The 27597-nt window shown below is 33.6% G+C and overlaps 2 protein-coding genes across 3 annotated transcripts; one reads left to right on the forward strand and one right to left on the reverse strand.

Moving 5' to 3' along the window:
• The first annotated feature begins 485 nt into the window (after nucleotides 1-485).
• Nucleotides 486-14310, forward strand: LOC127178431 (cytochrome b5 reductase 4). The gene is made up of 17 exons (XM_051131302.1): nucleotides 486-703; nucleotides 1459-1577; nucleotides 1728-1881; nucleotides 2661-2761; nucleotides 3737-3821; nucleotides 4073-4108; nucleotides 4232-4304; nucleotides 4775-4832; nucleotides 4950-5043; nucleotides 5152-5184; nucleotides 5416-5538; nucleotides 6360-6500; nucleotides 6616-6765; nucleotides 7161-7311; nucleotides 12048-12134; nucleotides 12492-12653; nucleotides 12769-14310. Exons 1-17 carry the CDS (start codon nucleotides 598-600, stop codon nucleotides 12821-12823), a joined length of 1728 nt encoding a protein of 575 aa, XP_050987259.1. The 5' UTR covers nucleotides 486-597; the 3' UTR covers nucleotides 12824-14310.
• A 2906-nt stretch (nucleotides 14311-17216) lies between these two features.
• Nucleotides 17217-27134, reverse strand: csf3r (colony stimulating factor 3 receptor (granulocyte)). 2 transcript variants are annotated; one of them, XM_051131300.1, is made up of 16 exons: nucleotides 26920-27134; nucleotides 26439-26507; nucleotides 25821-26117; nucleotides 25045-25174; nucleotides 24347-24510; nucleotides 23633-23790; nucleotides 23384-23537; nucleotides 22330-22394; nucleotides 21727-21925; nucleotides 21444-21632; nucleotides 20680-20778; nucleotides 20390-20536; nucleotides 20162-20296; nucleotides 18277-18373; nucleotides 18114-18195; nucleotides 17217-18006 (listed from the first exon to the last, which is right to left on the reverse strand). In XM_051131300.1, the coding sequence occupies exons 2-16, from the start codon at nucleotides 26494-26496 to the stop codon at nucleotides 17524-17526; spliced, it is 2457 nt and encodes an 818-aa protein (XP_050987257.1). In that variant the 5' UTR covers nucleotides 26497-26507; nucleotides 26920-27134; the 3' UTR covers nucleotides 17217-17523. The 2 variants fall into 2 exon arrangements, with proteins under 2 accessions (XP_050987257.1, XP_050987258.1); XM_051131301.1 differs by lacking the exons at nucleotides 26439-26507; nucleotides 26920-27134 and having other exon boundaries at nucleotides 25993-26116.
• Nucleotides 27135-27597: the final 463 nt, after the last annotated feature.

Consider the following 27597-nt stretch of genomic DNA (forward strand, 5'->3'; position numbering starts at 1 on the left):
GAGGAAATCTTGATTAATTAATTTGTTTGACTGTGTAGATGAAGGTAGGGGTATATATCCACTACTATCTTTTTGTAAAAATCTCCTGTGTAAAGGTTTTTCTTGTTTGTTTGTTTGTTTGTTTGTTTTATTGTAACATAAACAAATGTGTCTGTGACATGGCCTGACATTTTACGGGTGAAATGCACGTAAAAAAAAAAAAAAAAGGTTTATTCAATCATAAAAACATGCTGAGATGGCATGTGTTTTTCTCATAGTTTCTCATAGTTTAAAATGTCCTCCATATGACTCAACATTCAGATTTAAGAATAAGATCTTTTTCCCCCAAGATTTTTAAGTGGTCATGTACGTTTCTGGTATAATGTTCCATATTTGTTTGCAAAGTTACACTTCGTTACGACTGAGACTTTTATTTTGAAAATTTGACTCTTACTATGTTCCTGTTGGTGGGATTAAACAGATTAGCTATTAATAAAAGTCCGATCAGCATGTACCCCTTGTCTAAATGCCATTCACTAATGCTTTTATTTTATCTAATCAATAATTAGGTCTAATATTTTTTTAAAACCATTGACTGTAAAAGTAATATTTACTGGAATGGAAGATGATGAGGACTTTGAGGAGGAAGATGAGGAAGATTATAGAGCTGCAAACAGAGGGAAAATTTCAGCTGTTTTTTCTGCCATCTCAGGTGTTATGACTGGTGAGTTGTTAAATAAATAATACAAAGAGATAAGAAATAGTCTGTATCTTGAGAGTAGCAGCTGTACTAGTGCACTTTCAAACAATAAAATAAAGCATGAAATATATTTTTAAAAAGTGGTCCAAAGTAAAACATGTTAACTCAAGTGTCATATATATATATATATATATATATATATATATATATATATATATATGTATCTATAGTTGGAAAAAAGAAAGAAATATGAAGATAAATATAATTAAAAATAATATTGCAAATATTGTCACTTAAACACGCATTAAGACACAATCGCTTCCTCTATTTGTAAGTTATTTTTGTATTGACAGACCAATATCATTTGCGTTTTGTGTAAAATTATTTAAGAATGAATATTTAATTCTAGTTACATTCGTCTTTTATTATGAAATGACAATGGCGGATGATAAGACGTCATATTTTGGCGACAGTTTTTCTAAGTAGGAAAGTGTTGTAGCTGCTGTCGGTTGTGTTGTGACAGCAGTATCATCGCTATTTACATTTATCAGTGTTAGTGTGTTTGTAGAGCAGCTGAACTGCATCATGATGTGATGTTCGATAGCTCAAACAAAATAAGGCCACCTGCCAAAATGAGGAAGTCGCATTTCATAACACTCTCATAACACTTCCTCATAAGCAAACTCCTCTGATCAGTGACATTAAGTGTAGTTTCTCAAGTTAGTGTGTTTTTACCAGGTTTTGTCATCTGATCAGTGACATTAAGTGTATTTGGGCAGGTTTTCTCAGGAACTGGGTTTGTTTCAAAGCATCAGAGATGTTGAATGTACCATCTCAGTCTTTTCCGGCAGCTGGATCCCAGCAGAGAGTCGCACCAACCGGACAGTCCAGAAATAAGGTTGGTCCCTTAAACTAAAATAGAGTCGCTGGAAATGCCTTTAAATGCAAATGATTTAAATACATTGAAAAATGCGACGTCTCTGCATTTAGCGTTCAGTTGTCACTAAATGCAGCACTGTACGTTTACTGCTGTGTGTGACGAATACAGGTGGCGCTAAAGCCAGGTCACAGTCTCCTGGACTGGATCCGACTGACCAAGAGTGGACGTGATTTGACTGGACTGAGAGGAAGATTGATTGAAGTGACAGAAGAGGAGCTGAAGAAACACAACACCAGGAATGACTGCTGGACCTGCATTAGAGGTATAATATTTATTGCACTATTTAATATTTATTGCACTACACTGTACATACCTATTTGAAAAGCAAATATACATTGCACAATACATTTGTAAATTTCTGATTACATATATATCTGTACATGTCTATTTGTAAATTCCTGTTTATAGAATATAGCAACCTGTACATTGTTCATATCTATCTGCAAATTCCTGATTACAGTTAATAGCAACTTGTATATATTGTTCATCTATTTGTAAATCTGATTATAGTTACTAGCAATCTGTATATTATACTCACAGTATATCAATCTTGTACTTGTACATGTGTAATGACAATAAAGTTGAATCTAATCTAATCTAATCTAATGTCAAAATACACACCATGAACACAGCTCATATCAGTTAAGTTTTTTTTTTTTTTTTTATGCATACTGATTTTAAGGAAGGCTATATATATATATATGTATATATATATTAGTAGTAGTATATTGTATTATTATTATCAATATTGTAGTTTCCACAAACATGTTAAGCAGCACAAATGTTTTCAGCATTATTAATAATAAGAAATTATTATTGAAGCAGCAAAATCAGATGAATGATTTTTGAAGGATCTTCTTGTGACACTTGGATTAATGATACTGAAAAGTCACTCTGTTTTTCATTCAATAAATGCAGCCTTGGTCAGCATAAGTGATTACTTTTAATTCAGTTTGTATCCAGAAAAGAGATAAAAGCTGTGTCAGATGTATACATGACTCAATACGGGTGTGTTTTTTTTTTGTTTGTTTTTTTTTTAAGGTATGGTCTATAACGTGAGTGCCTACATGGATTTCCATCCTGGTGGGGAGGAGGAGCTAATGAGGGCTGCTGGGATTGATAGCACTGACCTGTTTGACCAGGTAAATGCTTCCTGATTTTTGGGGTAATGCTTTATATTAAGTATACTATTACAATTATAAATAATGTGCAAATTAGTTATTTTTTATTTATTTATTGTTTAAACAACATGCTCTGATGTGTATTTGAAAGTATTTTAAGTTGGTTTTACCACATGCACATTTAAATGTGAATCATTTATATATGAACAACTTTATGGATGTACAAATGTTTCCAAATACTCTTCATGGAATTTATCTGTTGATTTTGTTGAATTTGTGATTACAAAAAAAATCATTTTGCATTTAACGTAGTTGACTCAATTGCAGTGTTTCCAAGTCAGTGGATTTCCCGCAGAATTGGACTACTTTAACACTGTTGCCACGGGTTGTTTTTGATGTCCGCAGATTGAATCGACCGCAATAATATCATATTTGGCCCCTGAAATGCAAATTTACCAGGGGAACCCCTGACAAAAAATGTGGATTTTATCCCCCAGAAAGCATTTTTTTTTTTTTTTTAATGGGGGACCCCTCCTCGAAATGCAGTTGGTCTAGAATTGGGCTAGTTTTGAGTAGCAATTGGGCGTGTTTTGTTGTGAAACCTTGGCAACCCTGCTCAATTGTATCAGCATGTATCAAAACATACAATTAAGTATGTATGTATGTATTCATTTATTGTAATCTGTTACAAATGTTACATACGATTATATACATATATACAGTGAGGCCAGGTTTTAAACCAAAGTTATGGCTTGTGAGAACATTAAAAGTTATTAATTAATACTAAAGAAAGTTAAAGAAATGAGTATGTGTACAGTGAACTGATTCACATTAATGCGAAATGTATTTGTAAACATTTTAGGAACACTTACTATTACAAATGAAGAGACTTCTTTTAATAAACTATGAATTAACTGTATACTGATAGTTTGCAAATGATTTCTAATTACTTTATGTTTGCATACTTAATATTGCTGATTTTTTTGTCTGCCCAAGGTCCATCGGTGGGTGAATTATGAGTCCATGCTGAAGGAGTGTCTGGTGGGGAGGATGGCAGTGAAGCCCAGCCCTGTTCTTCAAGGTTCCTTCAGCTTTTTTGATAGTAGAAAATAGTTCAGTGAAATTCATTCATTTTGTGTAAATATATAATTATTCTCATACACAACATATACTGCCTTGTCACTAATCAGTAGTTAAAATATTTTTTCTGCATTAATTTACATGCTGTTAATAAAATGGAACATTCCTTTAATTTCAGAACCAAAGCTGAAATAAGATTTTTATTGTTGTTTTGTTTTAATGTCTTATTACGTGGTCCTTTGGTTCCTGCAGTTCAGACAGAGAAGACGGAGAGCACTCACGTGAACGGTATGACATCAAAGCCATAGTTTAACTACGTAGATTTTTAGTTAATAATGCTGAGTGAGTGTTACTTAATGAATTTTTTTGACTCATGAGGAGTAATTCTGTGTGTGGTTCTCTTCATACCAGGTTTGTCTGTTCCTCCACCGTTAAGACAAGAGCCTTTACCTACTCCTCTCCCTACCAAAGATCATCGCCCTAGGTATGTGTCCCCCCCTTATATCACGATTATAATAAAATGATACTGAGTGACTCATTCTTTGGTACAGTATCAGCTGATCTGTGTTTTATTCAGATTTTTATTTATTTATTTATTTATTTTCATTCTATTATGCAGAATTTATGGCTAGTTGTGGCCTAATGAGTAATACTTTTGGCTGGCAATGTTAATGTTATTTTTTTTATTTATTTATTTTTTTTAACCCAGATAGATTCAGTCTCTGAACCAGAGAGTAATTGTAACTACTCAGAAACAGTTTACCAACAGCACTCTAAAAATATTAGTATTTTATGAAAAAATAAATTATATTAAAATTCTATTAAAACAATTACATTATTTGAAAAATAAATCTAAAGCTGAGCAAAAATTAGACAAAAAAAATTAAGTAAACTTTTCAGCCTCACCTAATTGAAGTCACACTGGCTGGTTCTTATTTATTGGTTCATCTTTAGGTATGACTGGTTCCAGACAGATGGCACTGTTAATATTGTTGTTTATACCAAGCGAAAGGTCAGTGTTAATTCATTTTCATAAAATGTAGTGGTTATCTGGTTGTCTTTTCTCAAAGACAAAGACGAAGAAAAAAAAAAAAGAAAGTCAAACTTTGTTTTATTTTCCCCTCACCAGATTCCCAATGCCGGCTGTGCAGTGGTGGATCTACAGGGTGACACACTTCGGGTGGAGATGCTCTTGGGAAAGATGTCGTACCTTCTCTACTGGCGTGGGTCTTTCTGCATTTTTCCAGCCACTCAGATGTGATCATTGTTGTCTATAGCTCTATAGTTGTTATAACATGCTATAATAGTTAATAACGCTGTTCCTTTTTTAGGCCTGTCCAGTGAAGTTCAAGGACATGTTGACGGTGAGTAGTGTGTTAAATAAGACGTTGTTTTTGTTTGCTTGTTTGCTTTGTGCTGAATGTAAAATATCTTGAAAATTATCTTTACAAAAAGTGATGGCATGATTCGTTACCATTTTAATTTACTTTGGCGTTTACATGGTACTACTAAAATTTATGCTTATTATTATAAATGTTCAATAATTAATATTTCTCCTTCTAAATGAGTGTTTTCCTATCATTCACTGCTTGTAGTCCTGACAGCCCACTCTGTAGGAAAAGTTCAGGTGTGTCTGCACAAATCTGTCAAAGACAAGTGGACAAAAGTGGGGCAGCCACTAGAACACCATGACACATTCATTCAGTGTAAAGATCGTGGTGAGTAACAGATGTATGATCTCAATTGTCAGACAAGTATCTAAATTTCAGAGAATTTGCTGTTTAATTTTGTAAAGATAAAGGCATAAAAGAACACATTTGATATACTACATTTTTTGTAACAACATGAAATATAGGTGTACCACAAGGCTCGGTGTTGGGCCCTTTATTTAATTAATTAATTAATTCATTCATTCATTCATTCATTTAGTTATAAACATAATTTAGTGTTAAATTATTTACAGCATTCCTAAAGCAAACTTTCATGTTAATATTTTACTGCTGTGCTCCTAAGTTAAAATTTTGTCTTGTGTTTGTATTTTAGTTGCTTTTGAAATATTTAAAAACTTCAGATTTAGGTTTAAATACAGGGGAAAGAAAAGATGTTTTACTGTTGAAGGCATTCATTTTCAATCAAATATACATCCACAACATATGCATCAGTGACTAAAACTGAAATTAATTTTGAAAAGGTCTTTTTATCTGCTTTCCCTTCTTAGAACACATTTAAACTCTAAAATGACACATGTTATTACTCTTATACAGTTCTAGGACAAAGTAAAATATTTTTTAAACATATTTGGCTGATATAAATATTTTAGTATATAAGTAATTAGTAAATTTGCTCAGTTACCTAATTTCTTCATCACTTTTATTTATTTATTTATTTATTTATTTCACAGTTTTCTCTTGTTTGATATAAAATTTAATGTTGTAATTTAAAAAAAAAAAGAAAGAAAGAAATAACTCTTAAAGAAATAACTTGGTAAAACATTAATGATTAATAATGGTAAGGTTTAACAACATTTGTTTCATCACAGAGCTCTTCTATAGGGAATGTGTGTTGGTTTCGAAAACAGACGTGACACACAACACACAGATCTTGCGTTTACAGCTTCCTCCAGGGTCACATATGCAAGTTCCTGTGGGGAGACACATCTACCTCAAAACATCTCTCCAGGGTAATACGTCACTATATGTCACACATCATATGCTCTGCTGATCTAAAGAGAACCGATGGAAGGTGACTGTTTTATGGAGTGTTCAGCAGTCTGGTTTTGTGTGTTTGGTGAACAGGTACAGATGTTGTGAAACCCTACACACCAGTGGATCAGACGCTAATACCTCCCTCACAATCCAGCGCTGGAATGGGCTCAGACTTACATCTCATGATGAAGATCTACCTTGATGGATTATTGACCTCACATCTCGCCAACCTTCCTATTGGTTTGTAACTTCACATGTATTTTTTTTTATCTAAAGAAGGAAACGGTATCACATGATTTTTGCACCATAGTTGGGCAATTCATGAGCTGGAATTTGAACCCTTGTCCATAAACCTGTTTGTAAGATCTGTGAAGCCATAAATTACACCTATTAGGGTGTAGGGTTTTTCTTTGAATTAAAATAAAACTAAAAAGCTTCCTCAGTTCATGGCTCACAACCCTGTTTTGCACATACAGAAAGAACAAAAGCCCAAATAAATAGTACTTAGTAATTAATAGTAACAAAAAAAAAAACAAATAGTAAGTTTCAGTTAACCATGAAAATAACCATGAAAATCAGAATTGCATTGGATCACAAACCCTGCTAACTGCTGTCATGTTTCTGGTCTGTTCCAGGATCCTCTCTGTTAGTAGGTGGTCCTGAGGGGTCCTTCACTACGCGAATCCTGCGTGATGTCACTCATTTGTACATGTTAGCAGCCGGCACAGGTTTCACACCCATGGCTCGTCTCATACAGCTGGCCCTACAGGACCTCACATCAATCAGGTATGCCTCGTACTAATCTGGAAGAAAAAAACAAAACAAAACACGACAAACAACACGCTTTTTAAGTCACAATTCAAAAAGCAAATGTTGCAATCGTTTTTGTTGGTGTAAAGGTGGTTTTAATCAATGTATAAAATCAGTTACCCTGAACATAAAAAAAAAAAAAAAAAAATTTGGATGAACTCAGACCTCGGTTGGCCTCATTCATTTAAAGGGAACACCGGGTATTAAGACTTGTATGGTTTAATATTCTGTAAAAGATGTCTCTTACTGGAATATGTAGTAGAAAACCCATGATTTTTTTTTAATTTTCAGTGGAAGGGCACCAAGAGAAACAATGTAAATATTCACTGCTTTACTAGCGATAAAAAGAGATGAAAAAAATGGGAAGATGCCTTTGGACGAGTAACACTTCCTAAAGTGTTTGTTCTCTGCACTTTAGCCCTGATGCATTTGGGGCTTTTAGTAGACCACAGCTACTGACGAGGCAGAGACAAGAAACGCTAAATGGCATCTTAGCAGGATGTGAACATGCTGACACTTGTCATGACACTGCAGCCACTGAAGGAGTTTCTCAGCATGGATTTTACTTGATATCTGGGGGCGTTTAGACTCTTTGTGAGGAAAGTCGATGATACACCATTTGGTTTAAGCATATGCTTAAAGGAGAAGTCCACTTCCAGAACAACAATTTACAGATAATGTACTCACCCCTTTGTCATCCAAGATGTTCATGTCTTTTTTTCTTTAGTCATAAAGAGTTTGAACTTCCAAAATGCAGTTTCAAATGCGGCTTCAAACAATCCCAAATGCGGTTGTAGATGACCCCAGCCGAGGAAGAAGAGTCTAGCAAAATGATCGGTTATTTTCATTAAAAAAATACAATTTAAATACTTATTAATCTCAAACGCTCATCTTGTCTTACTCTGCCTGAACTCTGTGTATTCTGGTTCAAGACAGTTCGGGTATGTCGAAAAACTCTGATCGTATTTTCTCCCTTAATTTCAAAAATCATTTCAAAATCATCCTACATCGCTGCAGAAGTTCTGACTCAGTCTTTGCAAAGTGAACATGCAAAGATGATCAAACACCCTTAACAAAAAAGGTAAAACAGCGATGTAGGAAGATTTTAAAGTTGAGGGAGAACATGCGATGGGAGTTTTGTTTACATACCCTGACTGTCATGAACCGGAAAAAAACAGAGGTCAGGAAAAGCAAGACAAGACGAGTGTTTGTTAGGGCTGGGCAAAAAATCGATTTAAACGATTTATCGATTTTGTAGTTTAAAACGATTTTTATTTTGCAAACTCGAGTTTTTTGCCACAATAGTTTTTTCGGACTTTTCCGCGTTTCGTCCTTGTGCATTACCGTAGCGCGATATGAGCCAGGCCCAGCCCCCGCCCCGCGTAACACAGTCAAAACAACATGGCAGCGTGTAGCAGAGAATTACTTCCAAAGAAAGGCACAGGTAACTCCGTAATTTGGAACTGGTTTGGTTTTGATGCAGCAGACAAAACACAGACGAAGCCTTGCTGCAAAATATGTTTCAAAGCTGTTGCTACTGGAAGCAGCAGTACAACAAATCTTTTCCAGCACCTGAGGAATAAACATCCCGAAGAATGGGAGAAGTGCAACCGGCTCCGTAGTGAAAACGGCTCCTCTAGCACACCTGCTAAAAAGCAAACTACACTTCCTGAGAGCTTTACAAACTGTGTGCCTTATGATAAGAACGGAGCGCGATGGAAAGCGATTACAGAGGCGATCACGTTTTATATTGCCACAGACATGCTGCCAATTTATTCTGTCAAAAAGCGAGGCTTTAATCACATGCTGAAAGTATTAGATGCGAGGTACGTTGTCCCCAGTCGCAAGTATTTCGCCGATGTAGCGCTGCCTCACCTGTACAATACAACTCGGGAAAAGATCTGCAGTGAGTATCTTTCTATTCCAGCCACTAGTGCCCCCTCAGAGAGGGTATTTAGTGTGGGTGGGGGAATAGTTACCTGCAACCGGGCCTGCCTTAAGCCAGAGGTTGTGGACAGGCTCATCTTTCTTGCAAAAAATGTTTAGAATGAGCATAATGTTTCAGAGATCTAACAAGCACGTGTTTTGTTGTTCTAGATAAAAGTTTACAATTGTTTACTCTTTGAGCAGGCTATATGTCTGCCACAGGCATGTTTCATTTTTTATATTCACACTATACTGAGAAGAGTTTAGTTTTTTTTTTAATTGTAATGTTATATGTTACAAAATTTGTAATTATCTGATTTCTTGAACAGAAAATTTAAGCTACTGTGAAGTTGTTGCACTTTTGCTTAAACCTGGGTTAAAGCTTGAAATTGTTGAATGACAGAGCCTAATTTACTTTTTGTTTTGGGATTCTACGCATTTTAACTCTTGAGGACAATCATAGCAATAAAGTTGCACTTTTGACACTATATCTTATGTCTGCAGTCATTTTTAAGTGCATTGAAAACAAAAATCGAAAATCGAATCGAAACTCGAATTTTTCTTTAAAAAATCGAAGATTTTTTTTTAGGCAAAATCGCCCAGCCCTAGTGTTTGTATATAAATTGTATTATTTTTATGAAAATAACTGATTGTTTTGCTAGGTAAGACCCTTCTTCCTTGGCTGAGATCATTTACAACCGCATTTGGGATCGTTTGAAGCTGCATTTAAACTACATTTTGGAAGTTCAAACTCAGGGCACCATATCAGTCCATTATATGGAGAAAAATCCTGAAATGTTTTCCTCAAAAAACAATTTCTTTACGACTGAAGAAAGAAAGACGTGAACATCTTGGACGACAAGGGGGTGAATACATTATCTGTAAATTGTTGTTCTGGAAGCGGACTTCTCTTTTAACCTATAACCTCCTTCAGTAGCTGTGGTCATCATATCAGTATTTTATTTTCTGTGTTGTGTTGCAGTAAAAAATAGCAACAAGTAGAGCCAGTAGCTCACACAATCTAAATAGTCCGCAACATGTATTAAAACAATGTGGATTTTTTTTTAATTATGTGAATCTTTCATGGGTTTTCCACTATGTATTTCAGTAAGAGACACCATTACTGTTATATTAAGCTGTACAAGTCTTAATACCCGGGGTTCCCTTTAATAACGCACTGTCAAATGTAGCCAGGTTCTCATCCAAGGATTTTTTGTGAAAAAAAATATTTAGTGCTTCAAAATTGTTACCGATATAGTTGATGGAAATGCCATTTAACCGTTAAAATTTCTCACGTGTCGACACAATCTTTTTCCGTTCAACTGTAGCACATAAATTCTATATCAATAGTTCAAACGTCACAAAAATTAGTTTGGAAGCACTTTTTGTCGAGAAAAGGGGTCTTAATGCAAATAAATGTGGTGTCACATGATAGAATTAGCCTGTAGGCAGCGTCCGTGTTTGTGCTGTTGCTCACATTAAAGCACCGTTTCTCTGTAGTTCAAAAGCACATTAAACCTTATTTATATTAGAAATTATTTTATATATGGTAAGAAAAAGACAAGTTACCTTTCAAAATAGACATATCTTAATTTGATGTTCCTTTAGTATGTTGCAAGTTAAAATGTATTCATTTTGTACAAAAAGTAAAAAAAAAAAAAATGCATTAATTCACAATTAAAAACAAAACATTGTGCTTTTGTAAAATAAAGGAAACAAACAGGATGCTGCTTTCTCAAGAGCGCATCACAAAAATAAAATGGAATTCTGCATATGAACTGCTACTCGTTGCACAACTTTTTTCTTTCATTTTCTTTCATTTTACTTACCAATTATTTAGAAAAAAAATTGCATATAAGCCTATTTATTTTTTTTAATATATATATATATATATATATATATATCTTTATTATGTTTAAATAAAATAACAATACAGTCTAAAAGTCAATAAAAAATAATAATAATACAACTGCACCTGTTTCTGAATATTGCTTGATGCTAAAGTATCTAAATAGTCTATAGGCCTAAGTACCCCCCCAAAAAAACAAAAAACAAAAAGAACATGACACTTAATAAATTATAGTTAATAAAAAGTAATGTAATGTTGGCCTATGCAATTAAATAAAAGCCTATATAATAAATTGAATAGGTGTAATAGGACAAATGTTTTGCGATACACCAAAACTTTGGATGACATCATCACGCACACCATTTTATCCGTAAAAAGCCAGCTGAATGGAAACAGGCTGGAGACAGCAAATTTCACAATGTTTTTACGCATATTCTTTTAGTCAATAACAAAACATCATAAAAGACCTGGATGGAAACTTGGCTTGTGATAAAGCTTCCTGATGTTATGGACATTGCCATCTTTGATGCTGTCATTTCAACTGTTCATTGTTACAGATTTGTATTAAAGCAGCTACTTTCAGCTAATCTGCTGAATGAACTTTCAAGACTGACACATAAGAAAATGTGGTTGTCAGTCCCAATTTTTGACTGGTAAAGCAGCCATCATGGACATTTGTAATACTGATATATGTCTTTTAATTCTTGGTAGTTTTTTGTTTGTGAAGTTTTTTTAGAAAATTGAATAAAATGTTAAAAGATAATTGGTAGAAGTTACAGTTGTTGTTTATTGGTAAGTTAACTAATGGAATAATCGGCTAATCTGAAATAATGGATAAAATAACCATAAAAATACTTTAAATCATTGAATAATCAAAATAACAACAATAATATTAATATGTATGTGTGTGTGTGTGTGTGTGTTTGTGTCTTTTCAGAAAAACCAAGCTGATGTTCTTTAATCATCAGGAGAGGGACATACTTTGGTGCTCTCAGCTGGATGAACTATGTACGAAAGAAGAAAGGTATCGTTTATCACATTTTATATCGGAGTGTTCATTTAATCAGAATTGTCAAATTTTTGAATACTCTATGGGTCTGTCTAAGTCAGTGTCTTTTCAAGTTATCTGCCTTACTGTCTACTGTCAAGTATTTACGTAGCGATTTATTCAGTAAGAATGTCTCAAAGCAGCTTAACCATAATAAACAGGAAAATAACTGTTTTAATAATGCAAAATGCATCAGTTTTGAAACTACTTTGACTTCAGCCCTAAAGTAACTCTACAGAAGACAATAGTAGCATTATTTAGCTCATTTCAGATTTATTGTTGGTTCAAACTGTCTATTTAATCAGCATCCTAATCGGCATGTATGTTTATTAGGTTTGAGGTGGAGTATGTTCTGTCAGAGCCGACAGACTCATGGAAAGGCAGAAGAGGGCGAATAGATGCTTGTATGCTGCAAAACTTCCTGGAGAGACCAGAAAACGCCAAGTGTTTAGTGTGTGTGTGCGGCCCAACCGGATTCACAGAATTAGCAGTGCAGTGAGTCATTTATTTTAAAATAGTTTACACATATTTTTAATAAATGAGAGTTTTTGTTTTTTTTTCTGTTTGGTAATGTATTAAATTGTTTTTCTCACTGTATACTCTCTCACAGATTGGTCAGACAGCTGAACTTCAGTGAAGAGGAAGTTCACATTTTTCAGGGCTGATTGAGACACTGAAGTGAAACATAGATTTCACAGACACACACTTGCAGACCAACTCTATGCATATAAGATGCACTTTCAGTCAAAACAAGCTGTAACACCATTCTGTTACATTGTCTTACAATTTGTAGAAATCAAATAGTACAACGAAAAGCCTGCAGTGACAAACATCAGACGTTTGTTTCGTAAGCTTTCTTTTTTCTTTATATTTTCCATTTGTAGTTTAAAACAACTGAGAATAATTCTGCTAGGTTTGTTTTTGCAATGAAACGAATGATCAGTTATGTTTTCTGCATTTGTTTTTCATATTCATGACATGAACTAGCACTTTGTTTAATGCAACCGAACATAACTTCATTGAGGAAGCAATCCATGCAGCCAGTTTTGGTGCTGTGTCTCCATATAGTAAATTGAAATGGTCAGTAAATCAGGATGCTAGAGATGGGTTATTTTACAAGTATAGTTATTGCTGTTTAGAGATGCTAATCTGACTGCCGAATTAAGGAGGTTTTTCAGTGTATGTACAGATAATATTCTAATATGTTAAATTATCTATCTGGAATGCAGTTTCCCTACAGAAACGTAAACTCCTTAAATATATTTTGTGGCGCTAGTGCTGTTGTGTTACAGGTCTGATGTCAGTTTAGAGGGGGATGAATAGTTTCATTGGTTAAAAAAACTATTATAGCAAAGCACTTTCTGTTATACCAGCAAACCAGGTTGCTCTTGAAATGTCTGTTCATGCAGTGTTTATTGCATGATACTTTGGATAAAATGTATTTGATATGTTGCAGTTAATATATTTATTTCTTGAAGAAAGCTCTGAAATATGAATGACTGTAAAAACTGCTAATTATCTGACTGACTGGTCAACCACTGACGGCTTCCAACTTTAACAGGATTGCCTCTTTATCAGTGCCCACATTCAAGGATGGATGGGATGATGTGGCACTAAGCTGTAGGAAGAAAGTAAAATTAAGTGGTTAAAAAAAAAAAAAAAAAAAAAGATGCGTTTGTGTCTCAGTTTTGATGTTTTATGCTCATTTCTGCTGCTATCTGCAGTCTTATTGTCAAATTTCTCATCTGCAAGAAAACAGTAATGTTGTTAACAGTGTCAAATAGTACAGCAAGATTTATTCTAATCAAGGGAAATCCTAAAATAAAATGCAATGCAATTTGATTTATGTAAGATTGATATTTTTAATGTAATTAAAGGAATAGTTCACCCAAAAATGAAAATTTACATTCAGGCTAGTTAAGCTGCAGATTTGGAAGAAAATATTACATGAATTATTACAAAATATCACAGTGGATCTTCCGCAGTGAATGGGTGCCATCAGGATAAGAGTTCAAATGTAATCCACACCACTCCAGTCCATCAATTAATGTCTTACGAAGTGAAAAGCTGCATGTTTGTAACAAATCCATTAAGGCATGACAAGTTTGACAAGGTGCTTCCTCAAAAAAAAAAAAAAAAAAAAAAATCAAAATCCACTAACATATTTATATTGAAATGTTTTGGACTGTTTTTGTCTGTGAACAAGTGAACAGTGCTCAGTGCTTGATCTGATTTCTCTCCTGAATTTCAAGTTTCCACTTGAAATGCAGAACAAAACAAGCACTAGTTAAAGGCATTTATATATGTTTTTTTGTTGTTGTTTTGTTTTGTTTTCCAACTGTGACTTCGTATATCACAATGTGACTGTCACATTTGTGTGCGTGTGTGTGTGTGTGTGATATGATTTACAGGTATATATACTGGTGGGGACTTAAACCTGAATATACAGACTCATGGCGACTCATGTCACGGTGGGTACCTAAATTGAGGTCCCCATGAGTACAAAAGCTTATAAATCATACAGAATGAGTTAAAGTGTAGGGTTGGTGAAGGGCGATAGAAAATATGGTTTGTACAGTATAAAAACCATTACGCCTATGGAGAGTCCCTAAAGGATAGCTGACCAGACGGGTCTGTGTGTGTGTGTTTTAACCCTAAGGTGAAAAGTCATAATTTCTAAGAGGCTGCTTTTTTTTTTTTATTAATTGTTCAAGATGACTCACAAACTCACACCATTCTGATGAATCATTCACTAAATGAACTTCTTGAATCCATAAGGGCAGCATTTCCCAAAAGCACTGTAAAAGACAACTGATACCTTTTAACGCAGGCTTATGATGCTTTTGGGAAAAGCAGCCTAGAGTGGTTCCAGAATCTGCATTTGACTCACTTAATAAACTGCAAAGAATGTTGTGTAATTAAGAATGTTGTAATTAAGTTTTGTAAAATTTAAGAGGAGACACTGCAGGCAAAAACTTTTTTTTTTTTCTTCAAGCACCTGAGATTTTGGGCTTTGGGGGTTTTTCATGAAGTTTTTATTTATTTATTTATTTTTTTTTTTTAGACTAGTGAAAAGAAAACATCCAAAACACACTCTTAAGTGTTTCTTTATATAGCATTTTATCTATTTGTGTCAATAGATTTCAATTACAATACATATTTTTAAAGGCCGTTTTCTTAAAATTATTTTTTTTCTTGTACACTGAGCCATAAATCTCTACTTCACTTACACCAAGCTTTACATTTTACACTCCTGTCTATATCCTGAAGTATTTACAGAGGGATTTGTTCATATATAATTTGCTTGATTATATACAACATTTTATTCCCCCAAAATTCTGAAAATATATTGTTTTCTGTCTGTTCTAAATATTTTCTGAATTATGGATATATGAGAAATATTATGGAAATATGAGATACCCAACATTGTCTCTTTAAAAATATCTGACTCTAATATGTCAAAAATAAATAAATAAATAAATAAATAAACAAGAATTTGGAAACTGACTTTATCCAGTGTTCAGTTTTTTTTACTAGAAATGTATGCAAATTAATGCATATTTCATTAGATAATGCATCATATGCATATTTAAACATAACATTTTAGAAAACTTGTAATACAAAAACGAAAAAAAAGTTTGCAATTATCAATGCAATCAATCAACTAAGGTGATAACTTCTTTTTTTTTTTTTTTACCCTATTCACCTGCAGTGTCTCACCTTAAGGGTAATTGCTGATTGTTTGTTCGTGTTTATAACACATATTTGTAATTTTTGGTTTCACTATAGTTTACAGATTTTCTTGCTACAGTGTAAATATACATTTAACCCTTTAACTGTCACCATCCGCTCAGTGGGACGCCTAAGTTTACATCACTATATTACAAATAAATCCTAATCTAATCATGACAAACTATGTATCGCTGGGAAGGTCTAAGTCTCCTAAATAGATATTTTACCACTCTTTGTGTTACAAGTTATGTAGGTAAAGTTATAGATTAATTTATGACAAGAGTGCACCTCAAAAATCCACATCATAACAGGAGTTCTGACCTTTGTCACAAAAAGACTTTCTTCGTCGCCTTTTTCCCTATCACACAATAGAAATCTTAAGAAATTATATATCAACTGAAAACTTAAAATCTCAAAATTCATCCTTTGAAAACCATTTTAAAATCAGGCATTGAATTACCATGGAAATTGTACATTAAAATCATATTACAAAATGTTTTCGTTCATGAATTATAAAAAATTAACTTTGCATTTTCATGTCTATGTTCAAGATAGGGAGTGGCAGTTAAAAGGTTAATTTTAATTAACTAAATGTATTTACTACATCGTTAAGATGAGTGTTTGGTTCAGTTGCATTGTATGCATAATTTATTTTCATTATGCTAGTAAGTACATGTAACGTGCAACAAGGTCAACAGAAAATAAAGTGTTACTATTTATTTATTTATGTATTTATTTAGAAATTCATGTAACAATTTTTTTTTGTCCTTTCCAGAGGAAGTGTTACATTGCCAGATGTAACCACAATCTATATTCTTAAAAAAGAAAGAAAGAAAGAAAGCATCATACAAAACAAATAAAAATAAATGAATGTATAACATGTGGCAAATATAACGTAACATTAAGAAGTAAATGAATAAACGTAACATTTATCACTTTATCAAAGCATTTTCTCTTGTACACCAGAAACACACAGATATATATGCTGAATTAAAAAAAAAAAAAGACAGCCAAAAAAGTAACATACATCAGTATTGGCCAGCATTTTTTGTCTCATATAAACCTGAAATGTGCTCCTTTTAACCTATTTTACTGGATAACACGTAGTATTATCCTTAATATTATTTTTATTTAAACGCTGCAGAAATTTGCTAGAGTTTCTTAATGCTAGGAACACAAAAATGGACTTGTAACATTCTGTCTAGAATGAACCTTAAGAGGCAGGACAACATAAAATGCATCTATGTGATTTCTCGAGGCATGTTTCACATTAAAGACCAGATAGTGATTTTGCCGATTGGCTCTCTTACTTGAAAAAGGTGGAACTTTATTAGAATTGTCATGATTAGGAGTTACGTTTTCTCCCATTTTCTCCCAGTGATCTCTTTAATCCAAATGCAGTCCCTGGCAATACTGCAGAAAGTTAATAATGGAACGAAAGCAAAAACAAACTGAGTGGGCTTATTAGTCACAAACATACAGATGTTAGTTTTGCTAATCACTTTCAAAAACTGATCTGTCATGTGGTTTGAATGTATCATTTTTGGGGCGACTGTATGTTTCTATACATTCTCAAATTCAAAATGCGACACGTCGTTAAAAAAAGAAGCACAGGAACTGGATGAATTTGGGTTTAGACATGATCAGTGTCCCTGATCTCTAAGGATCTGAGCATAGGGAATTCTTCCCAAAGTTCTTCATTCTCCTCACTTCCAGTGGAATTCTGAGGGAATGCAGTGAAACGTGGTACTTTAGAAACACTCCCACTCGGTGACACGTTCTCATACGGTGGAGGGCTGCCAGGGTCATCCGATCCTAACAGAGGCTGTGTGGACTCAGAGCGAACGTAGGTTGGCACGCAGGATGAATGGTTTTGATACGGGCCGCCGAAAACAACTGTGGCGTAAGGGACAGAATCCCTGTCGCGCTCCGTATCGTATCTGACACAGGTCTGGAATGAGGAACGACTCTCATCGTGGCTGTCGATGTCATGTGACCACTGGTTCTCCTTGACATAGTCACTCTTGAATGGCTCGTTCTCGGACAGATCAAGAAAACTGAAGTGGGACAGATACACCAGCATGGGCTCCTTGGCTTCATTAAAAGGAGGCATGCCCTTGGACAAAAACATTTTGGGATATTACTTTTAATGCCATTTGATTATTATTGAAATCTATTTCAGATATTGATCTATCAATGAGAATAATATGACAGGTAATATACCTGCAATGGATCAGTGTCGGTCCAACTCTTAATACTGCTGTTGGCAGGGTCAGGAATTATAGGCCACAAACACATCTTCACCCTATGAAAAACAGACAGAAATTAACCGATAATTCTAGTACATGCCTTAGTACACAGTAATAACAAGCCTGTGGACACTCACCGTTCACTTTTCCCAAAACAGGCAAATACAACAATGATGATGATAAGTGTTAACCCAACGCATGCTGGGATAACAAACAGCACCATGTCAATTCCATCTGAAAAACATTTTCAATGATCAGTCAAACCAGTAAAGAAAAGACATTTGTGGTGTTCACCAATATTCATGCTTCGCTGAATACTCATACTTTCCCTCTGCACAAGTCAAGTGCTTTCAAATGATAAAACAAAATGATAACGTGGATAAATATACAAAATGCCAGATGTAGTATGTTAAATAACTATTCATATTACAGTCATGCATGACTAAATGTACTTTATCGGTTTCTATGAAAGTATGCAAATACAGAAATTCACAAATTACTGTCATCTGTCTCAACACAAATAATCAAATGTGTGTTCACATTACCATTCAAAATGAAGTCTTTTTTATTGTTTGAAGTTGTTTTTAAGCCTCTTATGCTATCCAAACCTGCATTAATTTATTGGAAAATAAAACCGTGATATTGTGAAATATTTTTATCATTTTAAAATAACTGTTTTTCCCCCAAATACTTTTTATAATAATAATAATGATGATGATGATTGTTATTAGTATTATTATATTTACAAAGTTTAATTTATTTGATGCAAAGTTTAATTTTCAGCATCAATGTGATCAATGTTGAAAACAGCTATGCTCTGAAATATTTTTATGGAAACTGTTATTTGTATATATATATATATATATATATATATATATACAGTGATATTGTAAAATATTTTATTAATTTAAAAGAACTTTTTCCCCAAATACTTTTTATGATAATAATAATAATAATTATTATAATTATATATATTAATAATTATAATTATTAATAATTATTATTATTATGTTTGCAAAGTTTAATTTATTTGATGCAAAGTTTAATTTTCAGCATCATCCAGCGTGGACGTTCTGACAACGTTTTGGGAACGTCACATTTCCAAATAAAATATGGTCCCCTAAACGTCCCAAGAACGTCCTGAATGTTCTGTGAAGGTCCTCCAAATAACGTCCCCCAAACCTTTAAAGAACTCCACATCATGACCATCTCAGAACGTTATGGGGACGTTACTAAACAACGTCCTTGACACCAGTGGGGACGTTCTGAGGACGTTCTGGGAACGTCACCTTTCCAAATAAAATATGGTCCCCTTAACGTCCCAAGAACGTGCTGAATATTCTGTGAAGGTCTTCCAAATAACGTCCCCCAAACCTTTAAAGAACTCCACATTGTGACCGTCTCAGAACGTTATGGGGACGTTACTAAACAACGTCCTTGACACCAGTGGGGACGTTCTGAGGACGTTCTGGGAACGTCACATTTCCAAATAAAATATGGTCCCCTAAACATCCCAAGAACATCCTGAATATTCTGTGAAGGTCCTCCAAATAACGTCCCCCAAACCTTTAAAGAACTCCACATCGTGACCGTCTCAGAACGTTATGGGGACGTTACTAGGCAACGTCCTTGACACCAACGGGGACGTTCTAAGGACGTTCTGGGAACGTAAAATTTCTAGCGGGGATTACTCCAGTGTCACGATCAGAAATCATTCTAACATGCTGCTTTGCTGAAACAAGAAACTTTTTTTTATTATCAGTGATCAATGCTGAAAACAGCTACGCTTTGAAATATTTGAATAGAAACTTTTTTTTATGATGATAATAATAATAATAATAATTTTTTTTTTTGATAATAATAATAATAATAATAATAATTTTTTTTTAGGATTTTATAATGAATAAATGTTTAAAAGAAAACCATTTATTTGAAATGTAAATTATTCAATGTAAATCAACATATTCTAAATGTCTATTCTGACATTTTTGATCAATGTAATACTTATTTGCTGATATTTACCAATAATTCCAGTTTTCCAGTTGACAACTGATCCATTTTTACTTCCTCCCATCGTATGAACCGTCACAAAGGCGTAATATTTGGTAAGTGGTTGAAGATCTGTCACCACAACACTGGTCTTATTAGTTGTTAAAACTTAAAACAAAACAGAAACATTATGGTTAATAAAAACAAAAGGTTCTGAAATCTTCAATCCAAAAATCTGATCAACTTTAAATCCTTGAATACCTCTGATATAGTTTGCTTCATGCCAAAAGAAAACGGTATATCTATGAATGATCCCATTTCTCTGCTTAAGAGGAATTTCATTCCAGTTAAGTTTGGCGCGCGAGTGACTGATATCCGTAACATTCAACTCTGGGGCCACTTCGGGTGCTGTAATAATATATGAAAATGTAAGTCAGAGTCCACTAGATGGAAGTATTGTATCATTATCCAGCTTTGCTTTATTGCACATCACCTCCCCAATTTACATGAGGCCTTCAGATATCCACTACTGATTTCCAAGCGCTACGTACCCTTTTGGCTGCTGTATGCCGTGAAGGTAAGAGGACATCCAATCCAGTCATTATATTTGGGATAAATAGAAATGTTATAGGGCTTGTAAGCTTTTAAACCTGAAATTTAAAATAAAGCAGCCAGAATTAGATCTGCAAGCACTTTTTTTTTCATCTTTATTATTAACCCTTTAACTGTCAGCCCCATTTTTGAACATAGACGTGAAAGTGGACTATTCAAATTGTTATAATTGATAAACAAATATATTTTCTAATAGGATCTTGAAGTACCATTTCCATGATAATGCAATTCCAGATTTTAAAATGGGGTTCAAAGGATGAATTTTGAGGTTTTAAACTTTCAGTTGATATACAATTTGTGATAATTTCTAAAACACGACAGGGGAAAAAGGCAACGAAAAAAGACTTTTGGTGACAAAGGTCAGAACTCCTGTGATGATGTCGATTTTTGAGGTGAACTCTTGTCGTAAATTAATCTATTACTGTTCCCACATAATTTGTAAAAAAAAAAAAAAAAAAAAACAGTGGTATAATATATATATTTAGGAGTCTTAGACCTTTCTTTAAAGTTTGTCATGATTAGATTCAATTTAATTGTAATATAGTGAAGTAAACTAGACGTCCCTCTGAGGGGATGGGTGACAGTTAGGTTAAAACAAAGTTTGGAACAAAGATTTATATTGTATGTAAGATCAGATTTTGGTCCTTCAGAAATCATTCTAATTTCTTGCGCATTTGTTATGAATTATTATCAATATAAACACCTGTTATTATGGTACTGGAGTTGGCTTTGTCAATCAGAGTAAAGGACACGGGAGCTGGCTGCTTCTCAGACAGAGATTTCCACTCAAGCACGTATCCTGTGACATGTGGGGACACCAGTCTTTCCCATTTGACGAGCAAAGACGTTTCTGACTGGGGATGAACACTGAAATGAGAGACAAAGCACTGCCCTAAAATAACACAACAAAAAAAAATTATCAGATATCATTGTAATACACTCTGAACAGAACATATGTCAGGAATATCAAGGTGAGAATGTTATACCTTTTATCCGATACATTTCTACAAGGGTATGATCCGAGCTCCCCACTGCATTAATGGCTCTCAGGTAAAATGTTTTAACCTTCTTGGGGAGACTGAAAAAGCAGTGGTGCTCTTGTGTCTTACACAAAGTCATTTCTGGTTCCCTTGATTCAACAGTGTACAACAAATTCCAGCCATTGGCATGGAAATTTTTGGAGGGCTAAAATAGGATGACAGAAAGGTGAAAGAGAAGTTGCATGTTTAAATCAAGTTAGGCTCTGATGGCAGTATCTGTGACATGCTGTCATTTACCACAGGAAAAAGGACTCCTACTGAATTTGCAACTAAAATGAATAAATTTAAGTTTTGCCTCAAAGCTTATCACACTTGCTGTGTGCGTATGTGTGCATATATATTTAACATGTATGCTGATGCAATGTTAGGTGCAATTTAACCATGAACATTCATTAATATACCTTTATACCTTTACCAAGATCTATCATTCAATAACTAACTGGCCAGATGTGTGGGTATGCATAATATAATATTAAACGCACACACGCACTGTAAGCCTATAAAATTATATATTTTAAGTTGTGTCATGACTGTCGTAGAGAGACTCACCTTCCAGTAGAGTTGTACGTTCTGATCATCCATTTTAAGCCATGTGTCCAGGCTGCCAGTCGGAGCTGAAAAAAGAGTAACTATTTAATATATTTGCACAGATAATTATGTTTTGTTTAATAGAGGACTTTATAAGTGGTAAAGGAGATGTTGTTGAAAATGTGTAAAGACATTAGGGTAAATAGTCTTGTTTTACAATCAAGAGCACATTAAAAAGTGTAAGCCAATATGTCAACTTCTTCTAATAACTGTATGCATAACCAAACAGTCTCTAATGACTGTGTACATGTAGTTGCAGAGGTAATTATAGCTATCAAAATGTTCAAAATGGACTATCGAAATAAAGTGTAACCGTTTCTTTTACCAAACATTAATTTATTTGTTTAAAGATAATTTTGTGATTTTACAAATAAGTAGTAGAGCAGTTACACAGTAAAAAAAAAAAAAAAACTTGTTTTAATTTCAAATTATTTTAAGTCGAAACAACTTTTTGGATTTTTTTTTTTTTTTTTTTCAAATTTTCCATTTTTTTTTTTTTTTTTTTTTTTTTTTTTTTTAGTGTACAAGTTTGTTGCAATTGAAAGAAAAGACTGTGATATGCACCGTGAATCGTGCCATTAAAAGGCAACCCTGATCACCACACTATTACATGATGTGAGCACAATAAAATTATTATTATATATTATTATTATTATTATTAATCTTTGCACAGTAATTAAAGTTACATTTAGTTCTGAAATCTGTATTTAGTCACACTTTAATTTGGGGACCAGTTATCTAATTATTAGCTATGACTTTCCTCAATAAACTCATAATTTGCTGCTTATTAATAATAATTGTTAGAAATGAATAGTAAAAGGTATCTGTTAACTTTAGGTATCTAAAAGATCTAAAATATGGTGATGCATAATAAGGAATTAATATGTGCTTTATAAGTACTAATAAACAGTCAATGTGCTAGTAATATGCATGCTAGTAAGCACCTAGTCAGTAGTGAGAAATAGTCCCTAATCTAAAGTGTTGCCCAGTATTTTGTAAGAAAGTAACTTCTTACCCTTCATAAGTGTGGTGGCTATTTTCGGATCACTCCAATTACTCCATTTACTCCATGAAACATACTTCACTCTCATTGTGGTGCTGTAATTTGTCCAGTGAAGGAGGTCACATACACCTATTTTGTTTTTTTGTTTTTGCCTGAAGGACCGAACCTATAACAGAATAAATATTTAGGACACTTTCAAAAAACCCTCACAAACAGTGCAGTTTTTTAGACAAACATTTTTCGTGACTAGCAATTACTCACCAGCTCTTTGTCTAGTTGGTTGTTCACTGTTTTCAATTTCAGCTCTACACTCAAAGTCTTCATCAACCACTCTTGAGATTTTGCAAGACTCCAGGAGTAATTTAAGCAGCCTAATTCACCTGCTTCAACTCTCTTAATCTCAGGGGGGTCCAAAATGACTGAAATACAGTACATGAAGTGAATCACAGCATCAGAGACTGGCCCAGTATCCTTCAGGACCACTTTACTGTACGATTATAACAGCTGTCATTGTGTGTACTTTCGCATACAAGAAACCATTTTTAAAAAAAGTGCATACAAATTGTATTCATTCACTATGGCACACAGATTAAAAACGTAATAAAATTAAATATATAAATGAAATCCAAATTTATATGGATATCATTTATTGTTTATGGAAATACATGCCCCATATAGAGAATATTGCACTCCTGGAAAAGGCTCTCAGCTTTTTTTTTTATCAGAAAGCACTGTTGTATATGCATATTAAACCGGATGAATTTCTTTTGTTCATAAAAAAAAAAAAAAAAAAAAAAAAAAAAACTATTCAATATTCTGTATTTTAATTCATATTTAGACATTCAGCAATTGGATAAACTGAATAAAACAATTACTAAATTGAATTCAGAATGGAGCACAGTCCTGGTATAAGGCTATTAAAACCATATTAGTTCCTAATTCTTGATAGAGGAATAAAGCTCATTGCTCTTTTACCTGTTTCCATAGGTATCAGCTTCAGTGTTTCAGAGGTGGTGTTCCCAAAGATATTCACTGCTGTCACATTAATCTCCAGCTCTGAATATAAGTTAAAAGATTCCCGTGGAATCGAGAAGAAATCCGCTCTAGGTGGGATCATATATTGAACCTTCTGTAACACCCTGGAGAAATGGTACATTTATAAAGTATGTCACCAATCAAATCGAAATGACTCTAAATGACCATAGGAATAAGTCTCACAAAGTTGTCCCAGTAATATTTAGCTTCAAAAATGCAAAACATCACACTACTGTAATGTAAAGCAATATTTTATTATTATTATTATTATGATTATTAATTCAAATGTAATTTTTGTAATTGATGTTGTAAATGTAATATTTACTGGGCTACCTTTATTCTGATTTAATACTACTATTACTACTAATACATGAGAATGTGTTGAGAATCAGCATTTAGACAAAAAAGACTAATAATAATAATAATAATAATAATAATTATTATTATTATTATTATCATGATATTGTCAAGCAAAAACTACTGACAATGCTTAAATCAACATTTTCTTCATGCAAAATAAATAAATAAATGAAATGAAATGTTTTCCTTCATTTTGATTTTAGAGTAAAACATGGGATTTCTGTGAGATTGATCTATAAACAAGAAGCAGTTCTGAAAACGTCAGCAGAAATTAGTACCCAAATATTTGAAGTGTATAGTTTGTAGGAAGGCTCGCCATTTCCTGACCAGGAACCCACCGACACAGGATTCTTTGTGGAAATGTTAGACTCAAATAGCAGCTCAGGTTTTTAGGAACAGATGGAGGATCTTGAAAGAAAGAAAAATTAGAAGTCAGGTGAATGTTGGCTTGGAATGACAACAGTGATAGCCTACATGATTACATTTTTAAAAATGTCATATTCTGTAAATAAAACGTGAATGTGAAATTGATCTTATTCAGAGCTTGAACCATATTTTATTAGGTGTAATTTGAAATAAGGATATGAATGACAGAAATACAGTCCTTTAAAGATATGTTTTGCTGGCTGAACAATCAGCACCAACATCTACCCCTTCGAAGCCTTGTATTCATTCACATATTAAATATGGACCTGTATATTAAATATGACTGTAGTTAGTAATTTAGGTCACACTTTATTTTAAGGTCCAATTCTCGCTATTAACAAACAATTAACTATGACTTTTGCCTTAATAAACTACTAATTTGCTGCTTATTAATAGTTAGTAAGGTAGTTGTTAAATTGGGTAGGTATTGGGTAGGATTAGGGATGAAAAATATGGTCATGCAGAATATGTGCTTTATAAGCATTAATAAATAGCCAGTATGTTATGAATAGGCATGCTAAAACAATAGTAAGCAACTAGTGAATAGCGAGAATTGTTCCCTATAAGTGTAATTTAGTGGTTAGTAACATAGTTAGTACTGAAACATAATCATAAAACAGGTCCTCACATCCTGCTTCAACTTTTACTCCGTTGACAATTTGGCAGTTGTTCCCTTCACATATAGCACAAGCAATTGATGCGCCTGTGTCTGGTAGACTAGGGATGGTTACAACATACGTCCTGTTACTCTCCTGGTAAGAGAGATCGCTGGGTGCATTATGGTTGTCAATCTTCCATACCACACGAAAGTCTTTGCCTTTGGTCAGCGAGCAGTCATCCTCAAAGGAGCAGGACACTGATACGGGTGAGCCAGCGAGCACCACGGGTGCAGGAGTGTGAATCTTAGCACATGATGCTTGGATCACTGCGGATAATAAATGCGTATGATTTTAATATCAAGAATCATTTTTTTTAAATCATACTCATAAGTGAATTCAGCGAAAGAAATTGGGCTCTAATAACAAACTAGCTAGCAACTTACTACGCAAGTCTTGTGACTTAGCATTGCGTGACATATTCCCGACAACATCCTCCATTTCAAAATATGTGGGTAGTACTTACACGACATCAGAAAAAACATTAATATTGGTTTGTCTAAAAAGTATTTTTAGATAGATAGATAGATAGATAGATAGATAGATAGATAGATAGACAGATAGATAGATAGTTAGCAAGGCTGTTTCACCTTTTATCATGGTACTAAGATAAATCCACAGCACAAGCACATGCCAGACTGATGCCATGGTTATGACGACTGAAGAAAAAAAAATGTTGTTACCATTTCAGAGAAATTGCAAGTCTTCAAATTACAAAACCTTCCATTTCTAACAGCCAATATACAGTGTAAAAAAGAAAGTAAGTGGGGGACAAAAATAAAAAAAAAAATTGTTTAGAAAAACATTTTAGCCAACCCAAAAAAAAAAATAAATAAATAAATAAAAAAAAAAAAAAAAAAAAAAAAAAATTATATAGTAACATCTTAGAACTTTCAACAACAACATAATAAACATTGTAACATTAGTTATATGAAAGTACATTAAGTGTTTAAAGCAGTATATAATGTTTATAAATGACTTCTTAATAAAGCTTATTGTAAAGTATTACAGTACTATTAATTAATACTATTCTTAATTTAAGGAGGTAACAAACATGAATCCGATACATACTTTAAAGTGTTCTTCATCTGAAGGTTTTCTAGGGGTCACATTTAAACTCCTGTATAGTTACTGCCCAGCGAGGTCTGGCACACAGTTGAACTTTTCTATGAAAAAAAAAAAGCTTTTGAAATGATCCAGCTGCTGTTCTGAGAAAGATCTCACTGCTCTGACTAAATAGTCACTGCTGTCAGTCCTTCCGTGGCATATCGTTCTTACCATCCTGAACCACAAGTACAAACCGAAGCAGGAAATGTCAAACTCTTGTGAAACCATCCACACTTGCGTCCCTTTCTGCTCCCACTTTTTGCTCGTACTTAAGAGGAAACTGTAACAATTTGAGTGTCTATTTAATACAATTATTTGTGTAAAAATAAAATAAAATAAAAAACAAAACAAGATATGTCGTTTTAATGACATCTTTTCTCATTAAAACTACATCTTTTCTTGTAATAATGACGTTATGTAGTTAAAATGACATCTTTTCTTGCAATAACAAGATGTGGTAACACTTTATTTTAAGGTGTCCATAATACAGAGTAATTACCTAATTATGTACTTAGTAGTAGCTGTTGTACTTACATGAAACAAAATATACTTTACATGTAACTAAGCCTGGAACAGACTGTAATTACAGTTTGTAATTATGTAAATGTAATAGGCAGCTACTGTTACACATATGTAACAGGC

The sequence above is a fragment of the Labeo rohita genome, chromosome 16 (assembly GCF_022985175.1).
Source record: "Labeo rohita strain BAU-BD-2019 chromosome 16, IGBB_LRoh.1.0, whole genome shotgun sequence".
In the NCBI taxonomy this organism is placed as follows: Eukaryota; Metazoa; Chordata; class Actinopteri; order Cypriniformes; family Cyprinidae; genus Labeo; species Labeo rohita.

Bases quoted from the DNA above. Each gene is read 5' to 3' on its own strand.
- csf3r (XM_051131300.1), bottom strand. From the start codon at position 26,496: ATGGCATCAGTCTGGCATGTGCTTGTGCTGTGGATTTATCTTAGTACC. The intron at 26,118-26,438 runs GTGAAACAGCCT...TATTATCCGCAG, and splicing joins TCTTAGTACCATGATAAAAG to TGATCCAAGCATCATGTGCT. The intron at 18,374-20,161 runs GTAAATATCAGC...AATGTTTTTCAG, and splicing joins CTGGAAAACTGGAATTATTG to ATGGAATTGACATGGTGCTG.
- LOC127178431 (XM_051131302.1), top strand. From the start codon at position 598: ATGGAAGATGATGAGGACTTTGAGGAGGAAGATGAGGAAGATTATAGA. The intron at 2,762-3,736 runs GTAAATGCTTCC...TGTCTGCCCAAG, and splicing joins GCACTGACCTGTTTGACCAG to GTCCATCGGTGGGTGAATTA. The intron at 3,822-4,072 runs GTTCCTTCAGCT...TGGTTCCTGCAG, and splicing joins GCCCAGCCCTGTTCTTCAAG to TTCAGACAGAGAAGACGGAG.